Source organism: Leptosomus discolor, chromosome 21, assembly GCF_034619465.1.
Source record: "Leptosomus discolor isolate bLepDis1 chromosome 21, bLepDis1.hap2, whole genome shotgun sequence".
In the NCBI taxonomy this organism is placed as follows: domain Eukaryota; kingdom Metazoa; phylum Chordata; class Aves; order Leptosomiformes; family Leptosomidae; genus Leptosomus; species Leptosomus discolor.
In genome coordinates, this window is record NC_141411.1 from 5,034,991 (window position 1) to 5,059,216 (window position 24,226).

The 24,226-nt window shown below is 58.7% G+C and overlaps 1 protein-coding gene across 1 annotated transcript; it reads right to left on the reverse strand.

Moving 5' to 3' along the window:
* Window positions 1–21,369: 21,369 nt before the first annotated feature.
* Window positions 21,370–22,399, reverse strand: CLPS (colipase). The gene is made up of 3 exons (XM_009949325.2): window positions 22,304–22,399; window positions 21,588–21,710; window positions 21,370–21,507 (listed from the first exon to the last, which is right to left on the reverse strand). The coding sequence occupies exons 1-3, from the start codon at window positions 22,397–22,399 to the stop codon at window positions 21,370–21,372; spliced, it is 357 nt and encodes a 118-aa protein (XP_009947627.1).
* Between the last annotated feature and the right edge of the window lie 1,827 nt (window positions 22,400–24,226).

A 24,226-nucleotide genomic window follows, 5' to 3' on the forward strand; every position in this document is an offset into this window, starting at 1 on the left:
CTCCTGACACCCAAAGATGGAAACTCATCCTGGGGTGCTGCACCCAAACCCCTGGTGACGCCCCCCTGCGCGCTCATTTTGAGGCAGGATTAGCACCGAAGCACCTACGTGGGCAGACGCTGAGGGCAGCGATGAAGCCAGGAGAGATGGAAGCGCTCGCGGGCGAGAAGCAACGGGCTGATGGCCACCGAGCTTCTGGCTCATGTGGCGGTGGCCACCCCTTGGGTACGGGTGCTAAGCAGTACAGGCGCCAGGTGAGCGTTTGCCTTTTGAGTTGTTTTATACAGTTCAAGATTATCTTCCACGAGGAACTACGTATTTGTCAGAGACTCTTATTATTCAGAAAGCAGCACCTCAACCCCAGGCAAGCCTCGCTTTCTCTTGCCCACCAAGAACACCCCCAAAAAGAGAGAGCGGGCTCCAAGTCTCAGGCAAGCAAAGCATCACCCTGCACGGAAAGACCTGAACGCACAGCAAGCATCTTCTCCAAAAACTAAAGCAAATCCAACACCAGAAGAATCCCAACTATTTGGGTGGATAAAGAGAAAATTCACAGCAAGACTCAAAGAAATTGGGGGGGGGGTTTAGGCAAAATGCTGGAGCATCACCCTCCCAACATCACTGTGTAAGCAGCTGAGGTGCCAGAAAAGCCACGTTTTTCATCAAATGCAGACTTTTTCCAATGGTGCCTGGTGAAAAAAGAATTGCCTACGGTTTAAAAAACATATTTCCTGATGATTTCCTTCAGACCGTAAGTCTATTTTGGTAGCCACACTGCTGCGCGACACGTAATCAAGGAAACATGTGACGAAGAATTAGAAAGCGATGGGATTTTTAAGACATAAACCAGATCTATTAAAGTCACTCTAATTGCAAAACTTTCCCACAGTCTTTGGTGTGGAAGCTGATGTTAACCAGCAGGAGAAATCATTCATTCGGGGGATTGAAAAAGAGCAAAGAAAGGATGTTTTCAGCTCCAAGGGCAGATAAGTCGTGCTGCAAGAAGAATTGCGCTCCTCACACCCGGGTGGAAAGGGAAGAGCTGGAGCCTGGCCCCCCCGGCACAGGAAGCCACCGAGACACAAAGAGCCCTGCAATGGAAGAAGCAAATAGAAAAATAAGGGAACTACTCGCTGCAATGCTCAATTATCACAGCCTTTGGGGTAATATTTAAAGAGGTTTTGCATCTGCTCACTTTCCCCTGCTCTGCTGAGGTTTCAGAGGGGAACACTTAAAAAAAACACTGAAAAAAAGCAACGTTAGTGGTAAGATTAGTCATCTCATGGGTATTTATACATTGGAAAACATGCCATCGGTCACTTCAGAAGAAATTTTTTACAATGAGGGTGGTGAAACACTGGCACAGGTTGCCCAGAGAGGTGGCAGATGCCCCATCCCTGGAAACATTCAAGGTCAGGCTGGACGGGGCTCTGAGCAACCACATTTAGTTGAACATGTCCCTGCTCATTGCAAGGGGGTTGGACCAGATGAGTTTTAAAGGCCTTACCCAACACAAACTATTCCATGATCCAGGTGCTGAGAAGATCTCCAAGCCACCATGGTCCACACTGCCCTGCCACCACCGTGGCCACCCTCCTGGAGATGAGCGAGGAGGTGGTGGTGCCCATCACGGCACAGGCGCGCCGCCAGCACCACGCGCTGGCTCAGGGCTTCACAGCACAGACCCTGCACAGCACCAGGGATGCAGCACCCATAACCCTTTTATCAAGGACCCAGAAGAGCCCCAAAAAAAAGCAGAGCAGCTTGCAAAAGAAGCACCACCTCCCAGGGCAGAACCTCCCGAGGCCCACCAAGCAGCCACGGCTGGGATGCAGAAAATGGACAGGGCAGTGCTGGCTCTGGCTTGCTGGTTGCTAAATCCCACCAAGAGACATCTAAAAATATATCGTACGCATCCTTCTCATTATTTTTCTACGTAAGCAATTAGTGGAGTCATCCAGGGAAGCTGGCCAAGGCGAGCGGGAGGGGAGACGCTCTGCGTCAGCAGCAGTGGGAGGGATGGAGCCCACAAGCCCAGCTATTAAGATGTGGTCCACGTTATGAAAGAGCTCAAGACTTCTCCGTCCAGCGAAAACGGCTCCAACTAGGTTAGAGAAAAGACTGCGCCGCTCCCGCTTATCTCCGGCTTGGAGCGACAGACGGAGGCTGGCTGGGGTCCAAAATCCCAATTAATTTGGAAGTAAAGAAAAGAAAATATCTGCTACTCCCCAAGATTTAAACACCAGGGAGCCAGGGACTGACACCGAGAGGCTTGCTGGAGGCGTCAGAGCACGAATCCTCTCGTTGCAGGACCACGTGTGCTCCGGATACAGGGAGGGGGTTAATTATTTACTCCGTGCAAAAGCCTCTGGGTGTTTCGGACACCCCAAGCAGATCCCGCTCTCCCCTTGCTGTTACCCACAAGCTTAACGCTGTAAGTCTGTAATCGAAGACAGGCTAAACCTTCCTCCCTCCTCTGAACACCCACCCCGCTAGGGGGTTAGACCCCCCTGGGCTGGGGGGTCCTCCTCCACGGAGAGGTGCAGCAATTCAGCAAGGCATAAGGGCATCAGTGAAAGGCCACCAAGAGGGAAAGGATTTCCATGCACAGAGAATGAAAGTGGCGGGAAGGTGACTAAAGAAATCCAGAGCAGGTCCCGGGAAAGGTGCACATGGATGACAGGGCAGTTCTGCCTGTTTTGGGGCGGTTTTGAACAGTTTGCGGCTGTTTTGCACAGCTTGATTCTTCCCATTCGGAAGCAAAGTCCCTTGAAGGAGCCTGTAAACCCCCAAAAATGCTCCTGCTCAAGCCCTGAGCCTAATGCCAGGGTCTGGTCTGCACTTCCAGCCACTGCCCGGCCGCTCGTGGCTGGGCACAGGGCTGTCTTGCAGCTGTAGGGACACAGAGCTGCCACCTCCACCCTCCCCAAGCCCTGCAAAAGGGCTGTTCTTCCTCACTGCTAAAGGAAAAGGGTTTGGGGTTTTCACCTGTTTGCTTTCAATCAGTCCCTGCTCTACCGGATGATCTGAAAATTCAGAGTAGCTGTTCAACCTGTAATTTCAGAGCTGTAATAAACAAGCTTTAAAATCCAGAGGTTTCAACATCTGGGCACAATCTCTCCTTCAAGTGCAACTATTTTAGCATTAATTAACACAAAATACTTTAAACAGCTTCTAGCTGAGCAAACAAGGAGGCTCACGAGGTCAGAAGACTCCTACACGTGCGCGGCGTGTGCTTCCCTCGGACCAGCGCACCCCGACCCACAGTGCCGGCACGTGCCTGTTCCCAGCCCCGCTACACGAATATAAACTCCCCAAAGTGCTCAAAAGCAACGACAGCTCCATCCTTCCCTCTTACAAACCTGCTGTTCCCCCAGACACTGTCCCGCACGCTGGCATAAGCGGTTGCAAGTATCATTTTTTTTCCCCCCTCCACGTGACGAGCGGCATCGCCGCGACCGATGCTCCCCAGCAAGCGATGCCCACGAGCAATCGAGCCACGAGGGATGCCCGCGAGCAATCGAGGTGCAGTGATGCCCCCAAGCAATTCAGCCGCCCGCAGCAGGCACAGGCTGCCCAGGCAGAGCACCCTCCTGCACACCCCGACAGCGCTACGGCTTTGACCCCAATTTTAGCACTCTCAGACATTAATTCAGCTGCTGCTTCAGAAAAAGACATTCTGCGCTTTTTTCGTCTGTTTTTTTTAAAAGCAGGCAGGACAAAAGGCGCTTTTTTCCCCTCTTTTTTTAAGCCAGGCAGTGGCTGGTGTCTTCCCCACCTTCGTTATCCCCCGAGCGCTGGACGTTTTCCCTGCTGTCTGCCAGGGCACCGCACGGGCACACCTCGAAGCCCTCTCCCCTTTGCACACACCTTTCAAACAACGAGAACTTTGCTCCAGGAGGATGCACGCCGTACAACACCAGCACACGCCGCACAGAAATCCAGGCCATAAAAACAAGTCATTTATTTTTACAATCCCTGCTCTGCACAGATGTTGCTATCTTCCAGCCCGGAGATAGAGGAGAAGATTCAGAGCGGAGAATGGGATGCAGATGTCCGACCCCAGGCTGAGGACAGACAGGTATCACACATGCTAGGGTTTCACCAAGCACACGATCCCGAGCCACGTTTCCTAGAAATCGGCATACCAGGAATTTGCCAGTTCCAAATGGAAACTTCATGTCACAGATCCCTCCCCGAGGCTCACGGGAAGGGAAAGGGAGGGGTGGGGGTGGGGGGAAGAGAAAGGCTGGGGAGGGTTTTGCAGGGTCTCACCTCACCACCATGCGATCGCTGGAGAAGGTTTGAAGGTCCAGGGGGGGTCCTGGGAGGTGCCCACCCAGAGACAGGGTGGGGATTTCACACCAATAGCTGGTAAGAAGAGGAAAACAAAAAATTAAAAATAAAATAATAAAATTTAAAAAACCACGTGCTTTATCCTAAGTCAGGATTTTAAGAAGGGAGAACTGAGACGATGGTTGCAAACCACAGACCACGCTCCACCACGATCAGAAAGGGGCGATGAGACCACGGACAAAACCTCCCGTGGCAGCTCCTCTGCTCCCCGCGGCCACGGGAAGACGCTTTGACTCGCTGTTTCCATAAAACAGCGTTCAGCACCCTACCATCAGCTTAAAAAAAAACGTTAAAAAAAAAAAAAGCTTTATTCTGTCCAACTTTTTTATTGACCGTTGCTGAGAGTCGGGATGAAAATTAACAGGATGGAAAAAGACGAGCTCACTGCTCCGCTGCTCCGGGGTTTGTTTTTTAAGACCCACTTCGCACAAAGCGCTTTCACTTCCACAGCACCACAACAGCCCGAAAAGCTGCGGATTGCAACACGGGAGGGAGTTGCTTTAAAATGCAAAGGTCAAGCTAAAAACCAACGAATCTAAACACACAGGGAGGGGGAAGACGAGGGGCCCCGAATCCTGGTGAGCATCACCCCAAATCCCGGCCCCTCAAGCTGGGCAGCAGCACGGGGACGCGCCCCCATCGCCGGCTGACAGATAACGAAGAACGACCCAATTAGCGCAGCAGCTGGGCTCTCTCCACCATCCCACCGTGGTTTCGCTTCCCCCCTCGATCGCAAAAGCTATTTTTTCTAATAAAATACCTACTTACTGAGGGGACTGTGCACATGCAGCAGGAGAGGGAAGACCAGAGCAGAGATTTTCCCCGGACAAGGGTGTTTTAAGACACCTGCAACACCAGCCTGCGGAGCAGAGACCCAGGGAGATGGTGTTTGAGTCGGTAATAAATTAAAACTGGGATTTCTAAGAAAACACGACCTTCTTAAGCCCAAGAAGGGAGCCCCACGTAACCCTCAGCTCCATCTCAACACAGAAGGATGCACCCAGACATCGAGAGCCATTTCTCATACATCACAAAATTAATTTTTTTTTTTTTTTAAATCCTGGCCACTTGATTTGTCCCCTCCTCCTTTAAAATAAACGGGGAAGTAATAAAATTTAGATTATCACTAGCTGAATAAAACTCACATGGACTGATTTACTCCCTAGCATGCACGTTGTGCAAGCAGCTAACATCCCGGCGGGCCAGTCGTGGCAACTTTTATTCAAACAAAACAAAACAAAAAAAAACCCCAACAAAATGCAAACAGAGCTTCTTTAATTGCCCAGCACCCTGACGAACCTCCACTGCACCCAGGGTGAACCGTGACTCACTGGGGACCAAAACGAACTCCCTGGTCTCCTTTACCCACGGGTCGCCGCTCCAGGGTTAACTCCTTCTGCCCAGGGAGACCCCGGTACCCACCGAGCATCCCGGTGTCACCCACCCCGTGGCCTTGCGTCCCCTCCCGGCACAGGACACCCTGGGGACGCCTGCGGTCGCCTTTACCCCAGTCCACCTCCCGAGGACCAGAGGGTACCAGTGCTGCAGCAGCACAGGGAGGTTTTTAAGCAACTAAGAGCACAACGAAGGGAGAAAATGAAACTACTGCATGCGGCTAACTTAAACACAAGGGTATGTGTTCCCGTCACACTTGCTTAATCGTTTTGCCTAGCTAATATTTTTAAGCTTCGGAAGCGGTTTTAGTTAAGATCCAAGTCATAACTAATTTAATTTTTTTTCTTAAATACGTTGAATAAGAGGCTGCCCTCAAGTTTCAGCTGCAGCAAGGGGAACAAGTGAGCAGGACGGCTCGCTGCTCCCTGCCAGAATAAATATTTCAAGGGGAAGCAAGATGGGTTCAGCCTGTCTGCATCCCCCGGGAGCGAGGCCAGCGCACCCGCACCAGCGACACGCACAAGACTTTCAGAAAGGGGTTTGTTGTTTCCCCCCCCACCCCCCCCCCCAGTTTACAATATAAACCCATTAAAAATCATCTGGCTCTGTTGCTGGTTATCTAGCAAGGCAGCAGGGAGGAAACGCTCGCTCGGTGGTTTTTCCAGGTTGCTTCAAAATTAAGAAATTGCAGGTATAAAGCTCCTTTGGACTCAACCTTCTCGTGACCATCCCATCAGCATCCCTCCAGCGCGGGTACCCAGAGACACAACGCTCTCCGCTTTAATGCGAAATGGGAAAAAAAAAACCCACCCAGGCAGTATCTTTTTCTTCCCCCCTCCTTTATTCCAAAAGGCAAACATATCCTGGGGAAAGCAAAAGCCATAAACATTTATGGGCTGTTGCTCTTCCAAGGGGAAAAGGTGCCAGGGACGGGACGCGGGCGAGGGTTTTTACACACCGATGCTCTGCAGCCCCCACCCCACCTGCCCCCGAAGCCATCCCTGGTCCCAGCGAGGATTTCAACTGCTCCCACCACAAAAATCACGACAAGCCTCTGCCACAAGCAGCATATCCTGAAAATACTGGAAAAAACAGGAATGACGGCGCCGGCAGCAAAGCCTCTGCTCTCCATCAGCAGGGAGAGGCACCAGCCCGCGCCCACCCTGCTCCTGGAGGGGCTGACACAGCCTCGGATGAAAAAATATTTTAAAAATCAATAAAAATAAAGAGTGTATAAAAAGCTGTTCCATACCTGCCTGAGCTTCTCGGGAGACGGCTGGCAGAGGGGCCGAGCGCATCCTAACAAGCTCAGAGGCCATTATATACAGACACTCACATAACAGCGGGGAAAGCAATTTCCTAATGCTTTCATAAATCAGGATTATGTAACCAAAGGGGGGGAAAAAAAATGTAATAATATAGCCAAGCAGGTTACATAAACCGTCTTTAAAAAGTGAGAAAGTACTTGACATCCCACTACCCACTCCTTGGCACCCTCTAACTGTTTTTTTTTTGCCATCGAAAATGAGCAGGCTCCTTTCACCGTGTCTTCTCCTCTGGTCAAAACAACCAGGGAGAACAGACCCAGCCAGGCTTTTCGGGACACTGGAAATAAATATTCCACCTCTGGCTGTTAAACGTGAAGCTCCCCTCCCCGTACAGCGCACCCCGGTAACGCTCGACCCCTCCACGGGCGGCTCGGAGCATCCTCCTGGCAGCAGCCACGCCACCGCCGAGCGAACTCAATGTTAAGAGACAGCTTGGGGGAACTAAAATAAATACAACACGAGAATAAACAAGAAACGCCTTGTTTGCCAATTCTGTTCTCATTTAGCCTTTTCTCCAGAATGAATCCGACAATTAAGCTTGGATTTATTTAATATTCTTTTTAATTTCTAAAAACATCTCATTGCTTGCCACAGATCTAGGAGTTTCTCCAACAAACTTTCAGCCAGGTGACCCTAAACCGCAGCACCCCCTCGGCCGTGGAAACGCTGTATTTAACCACTTATCCCCATGCACCAGGGCTCGGCAGCACCTCGAGAGCCCCGGTGCCGAACCCCTGGGGGGGGGGATCCCCGACTCAGCGCCCGGCACCGCCGCCGGCATCACCGTGCGCCCAGAAATAACCCAGCGCCCGAAGCTTTTTTTTGAAGCCACGTGTGCACCGACGGTCTATAAATGCCAGACTGTCCCGGGCAAACGGCAATTCCCAGCATGTTGTGAAACACCAGCCTGCTCCCGGGCCAAACCGGTGTTTCTCGGAGAGGACAAAGAAACACGACGAGCAGCCGGGACCGCCACTGCTGGGGGAGGCCGCGAGGTGCAGAGGGCTCAGCCCCGGGGCGGCGGGGGGCTGCGGAGGATGCTGCGGCTTTGGGGCCGATGCTGCACCGCTGCGGGGTGCCCCTCGGCCTCGGCAGCCCAGAGGAGTGGAAATAAGCATGTACCGACTGTGCACACGCGTGTGGGGGCACACACACACATATGTGCATCACCTGAGGACGGGAAGGGAGCCTGCATCCCGGGATGGGGGTTGCATCCCAGAGATGATGCTATTTGTGACCCCAGAGATGATGCTATTTGTGACCCCAGAGATGATGCTATATGTGAGGCGGTGCCTCCTAGAGCTCATTTCGTTGACTTAAGGGGTTAAGTTTAACATAACCCAAAAACCCCTTGAAATGGGAATATTGTTAACGAGGCTGATTTTCTAAGAGCAACGTTACTAATTACGAACAGGGGACATCGCGGGCAGAAGATGATTCAATTGCAGTCCCTCATCACCCCCCTCTTTACTGCTGACAGTTACTTTACTACAATTCTCTTAATTTTCCAATACACTCACTTGCAAAACCAGAAATCCTTATTTCAGTCACAACTACCACTTACAGAAAAAGCTCGTCAGCTCCACGACAAACAAGTTACACGAACAGTTCATACGTTAGAGCACTCGTGGCCATTTCTTTGCAGGCACAAACATACAGCACTAAAATAAAATAAAAAAACACCTTGCTAAGTAATTTATTATTTCCCTGTGATATGCACGAGATCGGTACGAGCTCTGCAGTTCCCTCAAGGGGCTGCAACAACTTTATATGAATACATATAACTAAGAGTGAATACAAAATAAAATACTAAATAGTATAAAAGTATAAATAACTGAGAAAAATGATTCTCCAAATATCTTACAGAATATTTCCCCCCCTGAGCCAGCCCGGAGAGCCATGGACATACGGAGTGGTGGGGGGTCCCAGGGCTGAGCATCTCGAGCCCTACAGCAAACTTTCTCCTGCAAGCTGGTAATTAAAACACACCTAATTACACACCAGTGATGTTCCTGAAGGATGCAGTTTGGGTTTTACTCAGGAATTGTCTTACTTTCTGGCTTGTCCCAGCGGCAAGATGCTCTAACAGCGCTGGGAAAGGACCTCAACGTAATTCAAGTGTGTGCTGGGCAAATACAGCCTTGGGAAGCTGATGATTTGCGCTTTTTTGTCTTTAAAGAAAAAATAATTGCACAAGCTGCCATGCCAGCAGACACCTCTGCACTGGGCAGGATGGGCATCGCGAGCAGCCCGCATCCTGCCAGCCTTCCCCCCCTGGACCCCCTCCAGCACTGGTCCCGCTCCATCCTCCAAGCTCAAAGCCACAAGAGAGGCCACGTGCCGTCATCCCTCCCAGCGAGTTTCGGCAGAAGTGGTAACTTCTCCACCAATTCCTCAGAAATCTGCTTTTTGGCTTTTTCCCCCTACACCATCACACATTTTCTCCAGCACAAAGCCCTCCTGCTTCATCACCCCAAACCCCCAAGAAGTCCCCAGCCACCTCATCCCCTCTGGCTCCTGTCAGCACCCAGCTCCATTGCAACCCTCGCCTTCCTCCTCCTGCATCCCAGAGGTTGCTGTCAGTACCCATCACACCACAGGGCCGAGGACCCAGCACCCCACCGAGGGACCCCAGCACCCCACCTTCGGCTGTAAAACTCTCAGCACCACAGGAAAGCTACTCCTGCTCAGCCCCTCGCTCCTGGTTAACCCCTCGCCAGCGGCGGCCGTCGTTCCCTCGGCGTTGGTGGTGTTCCTGTCCACTCCTCCAGCAGTTCTGTCCCATCTCTCGGGTACCAGGTTGGAAATAAAACCTGAGCACCTCCGAGTTGCAGCATCGCCCCCGAACCCACCACACCTCTGGGAAAACACCCCATGAAAGCCAGATAAAGGCTCTGCTGGATGAATTTAATGGTTTTCTTCCCCGCAGCCCTTTGCGGGGCAGGGAAGGAGGCAGGAGGGAGACAGGATGGATGTGCCTTCCCCACATTTTACAGGAAAGAGCAATTTGTGCTTTCAACTTTTCTTCTTCAACTTTTAATCTCAGTCTCCAGATTGGGTTTGACGCCCCAGCGATGTCCCAAATTCACCTCAGAAGTTTAATAGCTCATTATGGAGAGACACTGCCTTTAAAACCCTAAAGTATCAGCTCACGGCTTTGGGGTTTTTTTTAATTTTTCAAGGTTTTTATTCACAGGCAGCGGCCCCATTTGCTCAGCACAGCGAGGACAGGAACACGGCTGCAGCATGGGAGTCTCGGCTGGAAACCGCTGGCCGGGGACACGTTGATGATGGACGTATCCCCACGAGCTCTTACAGCTCATCCCGTAAAACACTCTTTCCTGGGAAGAGCAAGCTCACTCGAACATGCATTTTAAGAACAGAAGCTCTGAAAGAGATTTTGTGCCCAGAAAAGCAGGAAAAATAGCAGAAGCTTAAAAAAATACTCACATTTACCTAGTGCAATCACTGATACCCACTGTCCGTGAAAGCGTATATTTACGCACACACCCTGGAGGGTATTTTTGGTAGGTGGCATTAGAGGAAATGCTATAGCGGAGCACGGGAGCCTCATTGTATGAGGGAAAGTGGGAAAGAGAGCAATCCTCCCCCCCCCCCCCCCCCCCCCGCTGGCACAAACGGCGGGACACTGACCCCCGCCCGCTGTGACCCCATCCTGCCAACAGCACCTCGTCCCCCATCCCAGTGCATCCCAGTATCCCCAGCAACGCTCAGGCACCTCTGTATTAACTCCCCTCGGACATCCCCTGCACTAGGGGGAGGGGGTGTGGGGGGGGTGTCTACGGGGGGGGGACACCCCCATCCTGCCCTCACCCCACAGCAAGAGCTGGGGGCACCATCCCCTTCCCCACAGGACTCCCCGGCCCCACGCAGGACCCCAATACCCCCCCGTAGAGCCCCAGCCAGGGTCCCTCAGCCCACACTAATCCCCCCCGCCCAGACCTCCGGTATTTCTCCAGCCCCACACAACCACGCAGCCCACCCCGCACCGCCGGCCCCAAGCAGGGACCCCCCGAGCCTCCCCCCGGCCCCACGCAGGAACCCCTCAGCCCCACGCAAGGACCCCCCGAGCCTCCCCCCAGCCCCACGCAGGGACCCACCTGCCGCCACCCCCTCGCTCCGCCGCCGCCGCCGCCGCCCGGCTCCGAGTGGCACCGCTCTCCCGCGCCGGCCGAGTGCTCCCCGGCCTCCGCGCCCCGCCTTCCCGCCCGCATCCCATTGGTCCCTCTGACTGCCCATCACACCGACGGCGCCCGCTACGCTTTTTCATTGGCTCGGGTGGCGGCGGTATGCAAATCAGAACGGTCTCCCTTCCCCTGGCGGGCTGGACCGCCCCGCCCACCCCGGCCCGCCCGGCGCACTTGCCGGGGGCAGCCGCGGCGAAGCCGGGAGTGAACCGGGGGGACCCCGTGCAACACCCGGGGGGGTCCCCCCGGCCCCGTACAATGCCCCGGGGGGGGGGGTGTGGCCCCGTGCAATGCCCCGGGGGGGGGGGGGGGGGTGGCCCTGTGAAATGCCCCGGGGGGGTTCCTGGCCCTGTGCAGAGCCCGGAGGGGGGGGGGGGGTCCTGGCCCCGTGCAATGGCCCCAGGGGGTGGGGGGGTGGGGGGCAGCTCCGTGCAGTGCTCCAAGGACACCTCGGCCCCACGCAGTGCTCCAAGGTTCCCCCAGCCCTGAGCAGTGCCCCGGGGCGGGGGGGGGGGGGGTAGGGGTTGGGACACAATCGTGCAAACCCCCCCCACCACCACCAAGGGCACCCCACCGCAGGACCAAGCAGCCCCGGGCAACACCCCGCGGGCACCCCAACCCCCTGCAACCTCCCAGGGGGGTTGTTAAGGGAAACGTGGCACTAGAAAGCAAGTAACCATCTCCCACAGCGGGGGACGGAGAGGGACGGAGCTGGGGGACCCACCGGCTGCTGGGACACGCAGAAATGTTCCCCTTCTGTATGAAGGAGCTAAGATTTTTGTTAAGAATTGCCTCGAAATACTCCCCGAGATTAGAAATAACGCACATTTGTAATTAAACGTCCACTCGCTGCTCACGCACGTTCAGCTAATCACGGTGCCTGAGCCCAGAGGGGCCACAAAAAGCTGGGGTGGGGGGTTGGATCACCGGGCAAATTTCTCTCTTGAGTATTTTTATAAAGTGTTCGTGTTTACCTGCATGTGGATCCAATAAACCCCCCCAGGGCCAGGCTCAAGGCAGCGCTGCCCTGACGGATGCTGCTCTTCGATGCTGAGTTTGATTTTCCCAGCTGTAATCGAGACACCGATGGCACTCCCTGGAAATCCGAGTTAAAATTAAAGCCTACATGAGAAAAACAAGATTTCTGTTCGCAACGTTTCATTTTTTCCCCTCTCTAAAAGAACCCAGGTGAATCTTGCATTTTGGTTTGAAACATTTCCCACCCGGCCTCCGAGAGCTTTAAATTTCCATTTACCGAGGAAATACTGTGGGTTTCCAGTATCAGGAAACCCCACGGCTTAATTTTGTGTAGGCCCCTTAGGTAACACCCAGGCCCTGAGAAATCCCACAGGGCCGATGGCAGCAGCGGGGGGGTCCAGCCTGGTTTACCCTCGCACCATAAAAATGATAAATTCATTTGCATAGAAAAAATTAAAAGCAAAATACATGGGTAGAAAGCACCAAAGTGGGTTGTTTGGGTTTTTTTAAGACATCTTCCAAATCACGGTGATACCAGCACTGGACCCCCCACTCCCCCCCCCAGCTTGTTCTGCTTTCTTGGGTAGTGGAAAGCCTGAACCCCCCCCCCCCACCCTGGTGCTGGGGTCTGCGCCATCCCCCCCATCCCTGTAACACAACCTGGAGGAAATCGGCTCCATAAATAATCCCAGTCGGCTTCGGGGTGGCTGCCAGGGGCACTGCTTGTTCCCCCTCACCATCCAGCTGGCCGCACATGTCCTGCCCCAGCCCTGCGCCCGCTGCGTGGCCGTCACCCGGCCCCGAAAGGACACGGGGTCTGGGGGAAAGCCTTGACCCCCCACCAGAACCGGGGAGCAAAGCCCAGAGACCCCCCTGCTTCGCTGGTGACATCCTTCCTCGTGCCAGCCCCCAGCACCTGGTGTGAGGCGAGACCAGCAGTTTCTGAAAAAGACAAAAAATAATAATTAAGTAAAATAGGGGATATTTTTATTCATCCTTGTCTTCTGCTAAAAATAACCGGCGTTAATCTGCCTTGAGAGCGCGGGGAGCAGAGGCGTCCCTCCGCCCCGGCTTCACATCTAGAGCCGCATCAGTGAATCTCTCGAGCGCGTTGGAGAGCGGAAGAAATGGGGTTTCTCCCGGTTTCCTTCCGCCTGTGGCGGTGCGAATCGATGGCCCTGGGCAGAAATCGATGGCCCCGGGCAGAAATCGATGGCCCCACGCGGGATGCTCCACCTCCCCGGGGGACCGAATCCACCCTTCCCCCTGGCACCCCGATACCCGCGCCCGCTGCCTATTTTGGGGGGCAAACCAGCTTTTTGCAGCCCTGCGGCACCCCTCCCGGCACGTGCACCCCTCCGAGGGCCCGTTTGTCACCCGAGCAGCGGTCGCGGGGAGCCGGGTGTTTACAGGAGGTGCAGCTGGGTGTTGCACAACCGGTGGCAGAGCACAGGAGGACACCCTGTCCTCGCCGCCGGCCGTAGGTGCAGCTGCGCCGGCGGTGGGAACGGACGGTGGGGACACGGGGGGGACACAACGGTGGGGGCAGCAGGGCAAGACCACCCGCTTGCCATGGGAATGCTTGACCCAGGGGGTGCAAAGCAGCCAGCGAGCTGCTTTCTGCACGAGATCCCCCCCAAATCTTCCTACGGGGAGGCCGTGGGAGGAGGGCTGGGGGTCGTGGTGGAGTGTGGCCGGCAGCAAGTGGCTGGATCCAGCCTGGGGTGACCCTTCCTCCGGCTGCGACCCCCCTCGCTTTGCTCGGACTCACGGCTCACAGCTCCTGCGACGATTTTTTTACCAGCAGAGGGGCCAAGGTGTCCCCAGCATGCGGGGGGGACCCCCAGAGCAGCCCCTGCTCCATCACAGGCCTGATCCTGCCCCAGTGTGGCCAGGATTGGCCCTTTCCCCATGCATTTCCCATCCATAAATTTCCAGATTTGGAACAAACCTCATGCAAGCAGGCGGGGGCACCTCCAGCCAGAGGCTTTGCTGGGCCTGGGTCCATCCCCAAGTCCCCATCTCCCCCACGGCGCTTCCTCCCAGACACCAGGGACAGCTTTCACCGGCTGAAAGGACACAAATATTTTCCCTGGATTATTTTCCCTCTGGAGAAAAGGAGGAAAATCCCCGCACCCCTCAGCTGGACATGGAGGGGGGGGGAACACGACGACACAGACACAAACAAGCAGGGTCCAGGGTTCCCCCAGCCCTGCCAGAGATCCAGCCCCGCAGAAGCGAGGGCAGGATGCAGCGGGGCCAGGAGCAGGGAGGATAAATAAAGTCCGGCTTTGCCGTCCTGGCCTGGAGCCACTTCTAACACAAAGTACATTCCGGTCTGGACGTAACGAACTGTACCAGCCTCTGCCGGGGAGGGCGGGTGGCCGGGGGCAGCTGGGGCTCCTCGCCTGCCCCGCTGGGATGGGGGTCTCGGGGTGCAGAGGGTGGGTGCAAGCTGGCACCTCTCTCCTGTGTTGGGTGGCGGAGGGTGCAGCACCCCCGGGGATGCTCAGCGGTGCGATGGGGATGCTCCTGCCAGAGGGATCTGCACCCCAAAAACACCCTCCAGCCAAAAGCCACCCTAGCCGAGGGGTGCCACTGCCCCCTCCCCAGCTGCACCCGCACTGCCTGACTGAAACCGGGGTGGGGGTAAAAGTCCTGGGGGGATCCCCCACATACCCTAATGTTTGTTGGGTGCCTGGGGAGCCCCGGGGTGGGGGTGACACCCGTCAGGGACACTCACAACATTGACTCAAGCCAGTGCTACGGTCGTATCGCACCCACTCACCCCACCCCACCCCCCAAAAAAAAAGCGCCCCCACCACCCTTGCAGCTCACAGGGCTTCGCTCCCCGGCCCCAGCCCTGCCAGCCCCGGGAGCCGCAGCCCGGAGGGACCGTCCCTGTCCCTGCCCCTGCCCCTGTCCCTGCCCCTGCCCTGTCTCTGTCCCTGCCTCTGTCCCTGTCCCTGTCCCTGCCCCTGCCCCTGCCCCTGCGCCTGTCCCTGCCCCTGTCACTGTCCCTGTCCATGTCCCTGCCCCTGCCCATGTCCCTGCCCCTGCCCCTGTCACTGCCCCTGTCCATGTCCCTGCCCCCCGTCCCTATCCTGCCCATGCCTCTGCCCCTGTCACTGCCTCTGTCCCCGTCCCTGCCCCTGTCCCTGTCCCTGTCCCTGCCCCCCGTCCCTATCCTGCCCATGCCTCTGCCCCTGTCACTGCCTCTGTCCCCGTCCCTGCCCCTGTCACTGTCCCTGTCCATGTCCCTGCCCCCCGTCCCTATCCTGCCCATGCCCCTGCCCCTGTCCCTGCCCCTGTCCCTGTCACTGCCTCTGTCCCCGTCCCTGCCCCTGTCCTCCCCCTGCCCCTATCCTGTCCCTATCCTGCCCCCGTCCCTCTCTCCGTCCCTGCCCCTCTCCCCGTCCCCGTCCCGTCCCGTCCCGTCCCTGCCCGCAGCAGCACCGGCCGGGCCCGGTGCCAGCCGCCCGGCGTGGGGACGCGATGTACCGGCCTCGGGAGCGCCGGGAACAGCCTGACTCAGCAGCCGGGGCGGTGGGTGTGCGGGGAAGGGCTCCGCGGGGCCCGCCGGCAGCCGCAGCCCTGCCCGGGCCGGGGGGGGGTGAGGGGGGGCTGCCCGCTGCCTCCGGGCGGGCAGGCGGGGAACCCCCTCCCTGCTGCGGGCCCGCTGCCCGCCGGCTGGTGTGGCCACCGGTATCACCCCCAATCCCCCCCAGCATCCCCCCTGGCATCCCCACCATCACACCACAGCCCCCCCCAGCATCCTCCCCGCCATCACCCTCAGCATCCGCACCATCACGACCCCCCCCCCAGCATCACCCCCAACACCCCTTTTAGCATCCCTCGTAGCATATCCCCAGCACCACCCCTAGTATCCCCCCCATCACGACCCCCCCCAGCATCCTCCCCATCCCCCCCAGCATCACACCCCCCCCCCCAGAATCACCCCCAACACCCCTTTCAGCACCCCCCATAGCATAACCCCAGCATCCCCTCACAGCCCCCCAGCATCCCCCCTGCATTTCCCTCCCATCCCTGGTGCTGCCCTGCTCCTCCCAGCCCAGCTCACCAGGATTTCGGGGAATTTTAATGCTAAAAATACACAGCGAGGGGGATCCCAGCTGGGGGGGAGACACCCCCCACAGACCCTGCTGTCGCAAAGCACCCAGCTCTAGCCTGTCAGCCCCCCTCCCCCTCTCCCCACCTTCCCATATTGCGCTAATTAATTCCTCCAGCAGCACAAATAATTCAGCCCGAAGATTTTGGCACTTGTGCCCTGCTGGAAAGCATCGTGAGGGGGTTCATGGAGGTGTGTGGGGTGTCTGGGTGTCCCCCAGGGGCCACCTTTGCATCCCCACGTCCCACTCACAACCTCCACTACTGCCCCGAGCTGGGCAGTCCTCAGCCCTGGGCTGCTCTGGGCTGGGGGAGCATCCTCAAGGGGCCCCACTCCTGGCCATGCTCCCGGCCCCAAAGCCAACCCCAAGGATAGAGGAGGGTCGAGGACCCCCGCACCAGGTTTTGGGGCCCCCAGAGCCATGGTTTGCCCGGAGCTGGTCCCGCCGAGTCCTTCCCCTCTTCCAGCGCCGGTGAAAAACATCAGAGAGGAAAAACAGGAGAGTGTCTGACATTGTTCCCTCTGTCACATGTGAAAGCAAAGCCGGGAAAAATCTTCAACAATTGGTTTTGGCAAGAAGAGGCAAACCAGAGCTTTTCATGAATTTCTTTTTTTTTTTTTTTTTTTTTTTTGGTTGCTAGAAAGGTTGCTTTTCCTTCAGCCAGAGCTTGAAGGTCGGCTTCTCGCCAGCTCATCCCTAAAATCATCTCCCCAGGATGGTGCAAACCTGGCCCAGATTTAGGAAAACCCAACTGGGAGTTGCAGGATTAGGCTCCCACCTCCCTGGGCGCTGCAGTTGGGTGCATGGGGGGGGTCCTGCACCCTGTTGTGCTCCCAAGGCGTGGACCTGCCGCGGGGGCTTTGCTGCTGCAGGCGCAGGTTGAGGTGTCCCACGTCGGCACGGGGCGGCGGGGATGGACCGGGGCATCTCCCCGGGGATTTGGGGTTCCCCAAGCTGGGGGAACTGGAGCTGGCTGGGGTGTCCCACACTCTGCAGGGACGTGCTTCATCCCCGTGGCTCCTGCCTTGCAGATGCAGTGGCCACCCCCAGCCAAAAGCCACCGTGGCCGAGGGATACCCCGAGAGGGGCCACCACCCCGCTGGCTGCACTGGCCACCGCCTTGCCATGCCCCGACAGAAACTGGGGAAAAAAATCATCCAAAGGGGGAGAAAAATAACACTCAGCCCTGAAAGCAAATGGGCAAAAGCCCCAGATGCCTCTGGGGCATCCCCAAACACCTCTGGGGCACCCCCAAACACCTCTGGGGCATCCCCAAACACCTCTGGGGCACCCCAAACATCGCTGTGCACGCCTGTGGCACAAGCCTCTCACAAAAAATACGCATCCCCAGCACCCCCCAACCCAAACCCCATGAGACCCTCCACACACCCCACCACAGGATCAGGCCCCTGCATGGCACCAGTCTGCAGCAAACTGAGGCGGGGGGCTGGGGGGAAATCAGGTCTGCCTACCCCCAAAATCACTGCCCCAAGCTGGGTGCTATGGGCCTGTCACCTGCCCAGGCTCCTCCGTAGGGGCTGGAGGGCAGCTCAGCCCCCTCCAAGAAGCATTTACAACCCCCCTGGGGCTGGCAGCCCCCCTGCCCACGGGGGGATGGCTGCAGGAGCAACCCCCCCCCCTCCCCGCCCCCGGACCCCCTTTTTCTTGGGGTTTTTGACAGGGCTGGCAGGGTGGTTTGCAGGAAGGGTCTTTTCTGGGGGTGTCTGCCAGGATGGGCATTGGGTGGGCACCCCACTGGAGACCCCTCCAGGTCTCGGTGGTACCGGGGGGAGGAAGGATGGTGAATGGGGGGTGCAGGGACACCCCAGGATGGGCAGCGAAGGAGCTTCCCCCGCATCTTTGCAGAAACCCAAAAGAAATGGAGAAGGAAAAAAAAAAAAAAGAGGCAAAAGCAGCGTTTTGCAAAAAAAAGGGTTAAAGCAGCGCAGAGAAGAGGTGAAGGCCGAGGGCTGGCGGAAAGGGGGGGTGGGGGGTGGGGGAAGAGAGAGGGAGGAGGGAGGTTGAGGAGAGGGAGCTGCGAGAACATCCTGTACCCTCCTGGTAAAAACAGCCCAGGCTGGGGGGGGGAAAGCGGGGAGGGGGACGGACACACACCTTCCAGTCCACCCCCCTCCCCCGGTGTAAAGGGGGGGACATGGGGGGCACCCCATGGGTGAGCAAGTGGAGATGGGGGTGCAATAGTGGTGATGGGGTGAGACTGGGGGGGGGGGTTTGGGGTGCCCCCGCCGCGATGCCTCTTTGGCCTCTTTGCTTTTTAGGCGGAGGCGGGGAGGGGGACACACACAGGGGACACCCTGTGCAAAGCAGGGTGGGGAGGAAAGGGCACCCCAATGCTTGCACCCCTCCATCACCCAGGGTGAAGTAAGATCCTTGGGGAGGGGGGGGGGGCATCCCCCCGTGTGTCGTGTGTCCCCCCCCAGACACACACACGGGGCGGGGGGGGGGGGGGGGGGGGGGGGGGGGGATGCCCCCCTCCCCAGGGACTTCACTGCAGCAAAGTCTCCCCGCACAAGGATGCCCTGGTCATACCCCCACCCCCCCAGCTTAGGGTGCCCCCACCCTGGTGTGGGCCCCCCCCCCCCCCCCGCGGTCCCCAGGGCTGGCAGCACCCCACAGGCACCGGGGGCCCCTTCCTGTGTTTGTTAAGACGCCGTGAGTCAAGCGTCTGGTTTTCGGTTTAAGCCAATATTTACCAGCCCGGAGCTGCCAAAATAAAGCCACCGCTTCACCAGTAAATATAAGGCAGAGATGGGAGGGGGCCCCTTCATTTGTGCCCTCCTCCCCTCCAGCACCCCCCCTTCCCACCTCTCCGCTCCCCCCATTATTCTCCTGCCAACACAGGGACACCCCAAAAACGGGGACACCCCAAAAATCCTCATTATATACACCAGGAGTTGGCCCAGGCTGACACCCCCCCCCCCCAGTATCTCTCCCCCCCCACTTCAGGGTGACCCCCAAAGCAGGGTGTCAGGGCTGTGGGGCTGGGTATATCTCAGGGCCCCCCGAGGCTGAGCTGTCCCTGGGCTTTGGGGGGGTCCCTGCTAGGCTGGGCGGGGGGGTCCCCAGGGCTGGGGGGGGTGGGGGTGGGGGGGGGTGTCTCAGGCTGTGGGCACGCTGCGGCTGCCATCTGCTGGTCCCAGCACGGCCGGAGCCCAGGTGGTGGCCTCATCCTGCCCGTGCCAAGGATGCAAAGCCCCGGGGGAGGCTGGCCCTGGGTAGGCAGGGCTCCCAGTATCCCCAGTATGTGTCCTGGGTGATACCAGGCTCTCCGGGGTGCTCCCCACTGGCATGGAATAGCGTGTGGGGCTGAGGACCCCATGCGCCTGGTGATGCCAGGGAGAGACGCTGTGTCCCCTGCCCCACGTCCCCTGCCCCCTGCCCTCTGCCCCCTCGCTGTGCCCGGGGGGTGCCTGTCTGCCTCAGGAGAGAGGCTGCTGTCCCCGTCCCCATCTCCCCCTTCCTCCAAGCCTCATCCCACACCCACGAGGACGTGGACCTGCTGGCCTCCTGCCAGGACCACCACGACGAGACCAAGACCCTCAAGGCTTTTACCACCCGCCACAAGTTTAAAACTAAGATCCAGGTCAGCATTTTCCCCTCTTGCAGCTCCGCTGAGCCAGGCTTGCAGGGGCCAGTGGGTCCCCTGGAGCATCCCCTGCCCTGTCCCCACGCTGCCCCCCACCATAGTGGGGGACTCCCCTGGCGGTGCCACCCTCCCAGATCCTCAAGCTGCTGGTCACCCTTGTCCTGAAGTTTCCTGCAGGACATCCTCAGTTGCCCGGTGCGGCCCCCAGCCCCCTGCAGCCCCCCGACCCAGTGCAGAGCCGCCGTGGGGTGCCCAGCCCCTCGGGGCGATGGGGAGCGGCGCTGTGGGTGCCTGGTGCTGTATCTGCCCCCCAGGGATAGAAACACGTGGGGTGAAGACAGCACCAGAGAAGCCAAGAACCCCCCTACCAGTGACCCCCTCGCCTCCTGCTGCCCCCCCAGCTCTGCCAGGCAGGGGCCTCCTCTTCCTCACCCCCCCCCCGAGCACATCTGCACCCCCTCCCCATGCCCAAACTGCTGGCTCTGAGCTGGGAATCCCACACCACCCCCCCCTGCAGCCCCCCCTGCCCAGGGCCCAGCTCTGCCAGGGGCAGAGTTAAGGGGATTTGCCCCCTCGCTGCCAGCCAGGGCTGCTCCCAGCGTCACCTCGCCCCGGGTCCATCCCCAATTCTCGAAGCTCCTGCACATCTCGTGGCCGCAGAAGCTGCTCTGTGAGGTGCTGGTGGAGGTGCTGCATGAGGGGCCCCCACGGCGCCTACAACCACCGCCCGTACGAGGTCCTTTTTGGGGAGGACTCCCACCCGACCGACCACCTCCTGGCCACGTCTGCCCACCCCAAAGAAGTGCAGCTCCTGGGTCACCCAGAGCCCGCAGTGCGGCACGGCGGAGGCAGACGCAACCACCAAGCACCCCGAGCACCCACAGCTTCGGTGCCACCTTCAAGTCCCTCTTCTCCAGCCACGAACCTTATCTAGGGGACCTTTCCAACCAGAGGAGATGTGGCAGCAAATAGACCGAGTCTGGTACAATCTGAGCATCTCCCTCAGATCCTGGGGCTGCTGCACCTTCCCCTCCTCTGCTCCCCTGCACCCCGTTTGCTAACGCTCCCCCCCGAGCAGAGCTCACCCTGTCCCAGATCATTACACAATTGCATACGATGGGCACACACGTGTAGGGAAAGCCGTCGTGTCCCTGCGGCTTCTTCCAGGACCTTCTGGCCCCGCTGTCCCCATCCCTCAAGGGACACGTGGAGTGAAAACGCCGGCTTGCAGCTCGGCAGAAGATGCTCTTTACTCGAACCCCCCCCCTGGAGCTGGGGCGGCGCAGGCAGGTTCAAGCATCCCTGGGGAGGGGGGGAAGCAAGGTGGCAGGGGCATCGCAGAGGGAGGCACCAGGGGGTCTCTTCCTTCACCGTGACCCATCAGGGCTCTGGGGGTCCTTGCAGATGCCAAAGTCGCTGTTGGTGATGGAGCCCACGATGCTCTTATCGGCGTCGCACTTCAAGCCGCTCTCACAGGGACACTTGTAGTAGACCCCATAAAGGCTCTGCGGGGAACCAAGGCACGGTGCAGTGCGGGGGACATGTCCCTGTCCCTGGCCACCCCTGGGAGCAGGGGAGCACCTACCTTTGGGGAGCACTCCTGGAGCTCAGCCGCCTTCGGCGCACATCGGGCCAGGCTCAGGCCGCTGGTCCGGTGGCAGCAGCCGCTCTTGCACTGGGTGCTCTGCAGGCACAGCTCCCCCGTGTCCTGCACCGAAAGGCGGGGTGTGAGCACCAGGTCCCTCTCTGTTCCCCCTCAATCTCCCCCCAGCCGTGGGTCCGGGGGGTTTGGGTGGGTGTTGGACATCAGATCTGCCTTTCGGCTGGGGCTCAGCATTCCGGAGCCTCCGGCCCTGCAGCATTTCCTTGGTCTGGCCCAAAACACCACCCGCTGAAGTGCTGTTTTCTGCTGGGCTCATGGGAACAGGGCTGAGGCACCATGGGGACAGCGTCCCCCCTCCCCATTCCCTGAAAGCTCCCCAGGGAGGGGGTTCTCACCAGCACAGACAGCCAAAAGCTTCAATCCATTCACTTTCAGCCTTCCCTCTCTCTTTACACAGCTGCTTTCCCGGCCTCCAAGATCCCTCAAAACCCTGGAAAACCCAGCACGCCATCCCTGCCTGCCTCAGTTTCCCCAGCTGCAAGTGAGCTTTGCTCTTGGCGGCTGCGGCTGTTACCCCGGGGCTCCCCCACGTAGCTGCCACCAGGGACCAAAGCCCCGCAGACCTCTCCAAACCCCCCCAAAGCAGCACTCGGGGCGTCCCCTGGCTGTGACAAGGATGGGGTTAGTGTCCCTCTTACCAAGTTGAAGATGAGCCCTCGCTTGTGCGGCGCGGGCAGGGCCGGGGGCAGGAGCAGCAGGGCCAGGAGCAGGCAAGGGGGCAGCACGTTGGCCATGGTGGGCTCGCTTGTGCCTCCACCACGGGGCTGGCAGGCGCTTTATAGCAGGCGTCTCCATCAGCTGATATGGCTGCTCCTATCACACCCCAACCCGTGGCATTGGGGCAGTGCTGCAACACCCTGCCCAGGGCGGGGAACCAGCAATGCCCTTGCTGCCAGGCGGTGCCACGATGGGGACGTCTCGCCCTGTCCCCAGGTGACCATCCTGGACCATCCCAGCTCCTTTGGCCAAAGCGAATACGAAGTGACGCCCCACTCGCCGGGGAGAGATTGCCAGTCCTGCCTCCTCTCCTGCACCCTGGCTGCAGGGAGATGGGCGGGGAGCTGGGGGGGGTCTCCCAGATGCCTTCCTTGCCGGGCATTGCTGATGAGTTCATGGGCAAAGTGAGAGCCAGCTCCGCTCCATGGGACAGCACCCACCCCCAGAGCCTCCATCGCTCCCACGTTAGGATCGCAGATGCCAAGAAACCCACTTGACAAAGCCCAAAGCGTTGGCAGGACCGAGCCCACCCCCCTGCCAGCGGCCCACCAGCCTCACTGAGTGCTCCAGACCCCAGTGTCCCCATCCCATGGGCCACCACAGCCCCCTGCCCTGCCCGGTATTTGCTCCGTGTTTCAGTGCTGGAAGCCGAGGAAAGGCAAACAGCCCTGGGAATGGCACAGCTTTTCACACCCACGTTGGCCCGGCTGCTCCGGGCAATGATTAACGTCTGCTCAGCCCTGGCCTTTGGTGGCTGCAGGGGTGACATTGAACCATGGCGCTTGCCATGGGGTGACCTTCACGCTGGCACGTGGCATCTGGGCCGGGCGGCAGGAGCTGAGCCTTTGCAGTCCCTCGGGACGCGGGGCAGATGTGGCTCCTGGAGAAAGGCCCCAAGGTGGCCACAAGTGTCCCATCAGGGCAGGTTCCAGGGCTGACCATGCTCCGCTGGCAGCAGGACACGGGGTCGAGGCAGAGACCTGGCCCTGCTGCAGGTGCTGGCTGATGCCCCGGGGTGTCCTGGCAGCAGGATGAGCCCTTTCCCTTTCTGCAATAGGGCTGCAGGCGTGGTCCCCTCCTTGCTGGCAGCCCCAGCCAGCCCTGGAGCTGACAGAGGGGGATTCAGGGTCCCCCAGCCCCCCAGTCCAATGATGCAGCACCCCATGCACCCCCCTCCTGTGGGAGAAGACCCTGGTGACACCAGCTGGGAGGGCAGAGGGGAGTAGCTGAGGGGGCACAGCATTCGGGAGACATCCTGGGGCGCACAGCACAGCCCGGGTGGGTCCTGGGGGTCACAGCACAGCCCCTGGCACATCCTGGGGCACATGCTGGAGGGCAAGACTCATCCTGGGGCATGTGGCACATCCTGGGACACATCCAGGGGTGCACAGGGCAGCCCAGGCTCATCCTGACACACATCCTGGGGGTGCACGGCACAGCCCGGGGCACAAAGGACATGATGGGGGGCACAGCGATGCACAGAGCACACCCCGGAGCACACGCCAGGGCACAGGGCGCATTGGGGACAACCCACAGGCACTGGGCACATCCCAGGGTACATCCTAGGGCACAGGGTGCAGGCATGGGGCGCATCCCGAGGGAGCATCCCAGGGATACAGGGCACAACGCGGGGGCGCATCCTTTGGGCACAGGGCACACCCTAGGGGCGCATCCCGGGGGTGCAGGGCACATCCCAGAGGCTCATCCTAAGGGGACATCCCGGGGACACAGGGCCCGTTCCAGAGGCATAGCCCGGCGGCACAGAGCTCATCCCTGGGTCCCCAGGTCGCATCCCGGGGGCACAGGGCTCGTCCCGGCGTCCCATCCCGGCGTCCCAGGGCTCA